The sequence below is a fragment of the Vollenhovia emeryi genome, unplaced genomic scaffold (assembly GCF_000949405.1).
Source record: "Vollenhovia emeryi isolate VEMERY1.0 unplaced genomic scaffold, V.emery_V1.0 DF939144.1, whole genome shotgun sequence".
Classification (NCBI taxonomy): Eukaryota; Metazoa; Arthropoda; class Insecta; order Hymenoptera; family Formicidae; genus Vollenhovia; species Vollenhovia emeryi.
Window position 1 is genome coordinate 340038 of NW_011967222.1, and position 3877 is coordinate 343914.

The 3877-nt window shown below is 45.4% G+C and overlaps 2 protein-coding genes across 2 annotated transcripts; one reads left to right on the forward strand and one right to left on the reverse strand.

Annotated features, from left to right (window-relative positions):
- Positions 1-1393, forward strand: LOC105566466 (eukaryotic translation initiation factor 3 subunit H). Its single transcript, XM_012020490.1, has 2 exons — positions 1-414; positions 492-1393. The coding sequence occupies exons 1-2, from the start codon at positions 152-154 to the stop codon at positions 1237-1239; spliced, it is 1011 nt and encodes a 336-aa protein (XP_011875880.1). The 5' UTR covers positions 1-151; the 3' UTR covers positions 1240-1393.
- LOC105566465 (NAD-dependent protein deacetylase Sirt4-like) lies at positions 1312-3877 on the reverse strand. The gene is made up of 4 exons (XM_012020489.1): positions 3615-3877; positions 3100-3370; positions 2726-3008; positions 1312-1812 (listed from the first exon to the last, which is right to left on the reverse strand). Exons 1-4 carry the CDS (start codon positions 3685-3687, stop codon positions 1471-1473), a joined length of 969 nt encoding a protein of 322 aa, XP_011875879.1. The 5' UTR covers positions 3688-3877; the 3' UTR covers positions 1312-1470.

Here is a 3877-nt window from a genome sequence, read left to right on the forward strand (position 1 = left end):
GAAGAGGAAGAAAAAGTAGGGGGGGTACAGTGACGTCACGATCGGCGTGCTCCAGTGCTTCGTCCTTTCCAGCTAACCTTCACTGACGTCGATTGTCCGAGTGGATGTACGTATCCATTTTGCAGCCACGGAGAGAATAATTTCGTCAAAGATGGCTTCGAGGGCGACGTCGAGGAGGATCCCCGAGTCGGAGCCGCGTATAGACTACGTGCAATGCGACGGGCTGGTGGTGATGAAGATGGTGAAGCACTGCCACGAAGAGTCCTCCGGCAACATGGAGGTCGCCCAGGGCGCTCTCCTCGGCCTGGTCGTGCAGAACCGTCTGGAGATCACCAACTGTTTTCCATTTCCCAAAAACGACGAGATTATGGACGAGGAGGAGTACCAGCTCGCCATGATGCGTAGACTGAGATGGTGAGTGTCGTCGACATTCGGGAATGTTGTAACTTGTCAGCTCTCGAGCGCAACGATATCATTTTGTATCGGCGTAGGGTGAACGTCGATCACTTCCACGTCGGTTGGTACCAGAGCGCGGACGTCGGCAATTTCCTGAATCTGTCCCTGCTGGAGTCGCAGTACCACTACCAGACCTCCATTGAGGAGTCGGTCGTGCTTATTTACGACACCGCCAAGTCCGCCAGAGGCTTCCTGACGCTTAAGGCGTACCGGCTCACTCCTCAGGCGATACAGATGTACAAGGAGAACGAGTTCACTCCAGAAGCCTTGCGCACCCTGAAAATTGGATACGAGAGTCTCTTCGTCGAGATCCCGGTAGTCATAAAGAACAGTAATCTGACAAACATAATGATGTCGGAATTGGACGAGATGATTCCTGAGGAACAGGGCACGAAGTACCTAGATCTCGGGACAGCCACGGTCCTGGAGAATCAATTGAGGTGTTTAATGGACCGAGTGGACGAACTGAATCAGGAAGCGATGAAGTTTAACAGATATCAACAGCTGGTGGTCCGACAGCAGCAAGACAAGAATAGGCTGCTGGCCAAGAGAGCCCAGGAAAACGCCGCCAGGGCTGCTAAGGACGAGCCGCCGCTACCCGACGACGATATTAATAAACTGATGAGACCTCTACCGGTCCCGCCGAGGCTGAATCCGATGATCGTTGCTGGACAAATCAACACGTACAGCGAACACATCTCGCAATTCTGTGCTCAGAGCTTAGCGAAGTTGTATATCACTCAAAGTCTGCAAAACGCTAAAGATTCGAAATCTTCCCACTGATCGGACTACTGTGTTACGAATATTTATAACATTCGAAGAAGCGACCGTGAAAATAAATGAAAAGACGTACAGTTTGTCAAAAACTTCCGTTTATTATACTTTTTAGATTGAGTATTATCTATTAATAAAAAGAAACAATACGCTATGGTAAACTATACAAGTAGTTTTGATGACGCTCGATGGTCGGATAAATTAGCATATACATAATTTGATAACTATTCGCACTCGTCATCAGCTTACAAGATCCTCGGAAGCGTTCAACTGCCAAATCTTTGGCAGAACGTCTCCGCATCTTCCTGTTATTCTCAAGTCTACAGATTTATCGGCTCTAGTCTCGCCAATATTTACTATTGCCGTTGGCTTCTTTGCGTCCATCGCTTGCAGTACGATCCTGTATGCGGAGAACGTACTGAGGGTCGTTCCCAGAATTAGCAGGGCATCTAAGCTCTCTACGTTGGCCTTTACGTCGTGCACTACATCGTGTGGTACATTGTCCCCGAAGAACACAATATCCGGTTTCAAAATGCCACCGCAGTTGCCGCAAGCGGGCACGTTGAAGCTTTCCACTTGTGCCTACCAAATATATATTTTGTCATCAAAATAATACAGAGGAGAGTCCCCATAATAACGAGACAAACTTCTAATATGAAATAGAGTACGCTTTCAACATTGAAATTCAATGACAATTCTTTCTTTGCAACGTTTACACGATCCCATAAGAAATTTTCCCTCGCTTCACTCCAAGTGCAATAAATTCATGGTAGAATCAACAAACAATGCCCATTAATTTAGTAAAAAACCTGCTATCTCATATTAGAAGCTTGCATCATAACAGGGGGATTTCTCTACATACAGTATCAGCCAAAATTGTATCACCTTTAGGTTTTCCGAGTATAATACGCGTCAAACTGTATCGAATGTGCTCCAAATTTTACAGTAGGCACCTGATAACAGGTGTACCTTGCGAGGTAGACAGACACGAAGGATAAGGAAATTTGACAAACTGCATCATGCTTTTCGAATTTTGTATTCGTGCACTGTGCAACTAGTTGTGCCAAAAAAATCGAAAGGTAATATGAGGCGATTTTTGGTACATACACCAGAGCCTTTACACTTGAAGGAAAACGCTAAAGAGATATCCAATGGGAAAATTTATTTTAACAAAAAGAATTTCTCTATCAGAATATATTGGACTTGACGGCTATCTTCAGGTGCAAAAACACTCATGACGCCGAGTGTACGCTCTGGTGCACCTCGGTACATGTACACTAGGAAACACTGATGCCTTCCCACATGAATTTGCGCACACACCAACACATTTATATATTTTGCGCATACGTACACGGAAAATGTACGTGTGTTCTACCTAAATTCATACGGGAAGGCGTCGGTGATTCCTAGTGTACCAAACAATCGTCAAAAACCAGCTACAATTTGGGCTGGTACTGCACGCTTGAAAACATTGTATATAAACAATCGTATGCACCTGTGACAATTCTACATCACCGTCGGGCCTTATCATCTGGGCAGTCGCTATCATGGACGGATTGAGCTTCTGAAAGACTCTTTGAAGTTCGTGTCTGCACATCTTACGATCGCAGTTAAGACACCTAACTCTGAATGCTGTTCCGTGCAGCTCGATGATCTTCCCACTTCCTGCCTTTGAGTGTAAATTATCTACGTTCTGCGTAACAACGCATCCTACCTTTCCGACGTACTCCAGGTGCTTGAGTATCTTGTGCGTAACGTTCGGTTTGAGGGAGGAAAACCTATAAATACACAGCTGAGAGGTGTCGAGACGTCTCTGTTAATTTTTTTTAAAATAGTGCACGAAATGTCTGAGCTACGGAAAGCGCAAACCTTGGCCATCCGACGTAATTTCTGGCCCAGTATCGTCTTCTGGCTGCCTCACTGTCACAGAATTCCTTGTAAAGGATCGGCCTGCGATTGCTCCGGGCATAAAGACCGACTCCGGCCGACCTGTAATCAGGAATACCGCTTTCCGTGGATATTCCTGCCCCGGTTAGCACGCACAGACGTTGATGTTTATCGACGAATTCTTTCAGTCTCGTCACATCCTCCGCTGACGCTGGATCACATTTTGGAACGAAGGCGAGGTTCGACAAACGCGCTGCAAAGTGACAGTCGCCGGTGAATACAGGAAATCTCTGTACGCGATGTAACTAACACTCGGACAAGACCATTACTTCAGATCAGATTAGGTTTAAAGTGAACTCTTTGTGTCTATTTCTATCAATGTAGGTTAATTCCAATCTTGATTTAATTTACTTTTCATCTTTTTCTAGGTTCTAGAGCTATAATTGCGTTGGTAAAAACGGACACTAGCCATTTAAGCGAACATAACCAAAGCGTACATTTGCGAAATAAATGAATCGACGCAACATTCGCGAGAAGACTCGTGTTACGGCAGGCACACCTCGCAATCATAATGAAACCTGTAATTTATCATTCTGACAATGAGATAAATCTTGAAAATGCACTTCAACACGTGCACACGTCATACGGCTTTCAAATTCTATCGTGCCTCGTGTCATAGGATGATGCGACATCGAATTGTTATTGGCATTCGGAAAACACTAGAGGTGTGTTCCCATTTCCTCTACAGCCTCCGCTACAA

What these genes read in the sequence shown, in the direction of transcription:
- LOC105566466 (XM_012020490.1), top strand. Translation starts at nt 152, where the DNA reads ATGGCTTCGAGGGCGACGTCGAGGAGGATCCCCGAGTCGGAGCCGCGT. An exon ending in ATGATGCGTAGACTGAGATG is followed by an intron (nt 415 to 491) that starts GTGAGTGTCGTC and finishes GTATCGGCGTAG; the next exon opens with GGTGAACGTCGATCACTTCC.
- LOC105566465 (XM_012020489.1), bottom strand. Translation starts at nt 3,687, where the DNA reads ATGATTGCGAGGTGTGCCTGCCGTAACACGAGTCTTCTCGCGAATGTT. An exon ending in GATTCATTTATTTCGCAAAT is followed by an intron (nt 3,371 to 3,614) that starts GTACGCTTTGGT and finishes GTCACTTTGCAG; the next exon opens with CGCGTTTGTCGAACCTCGCC. An exon ending in GTGATGTAGAATTGTCACAG is followed by an intron (nt 1,813 to 2,725) that starts GTGCATACGATT and finishes TATATTTGGTAG; the next exon opens with GCACAAGTGGAAAGCTTCAA.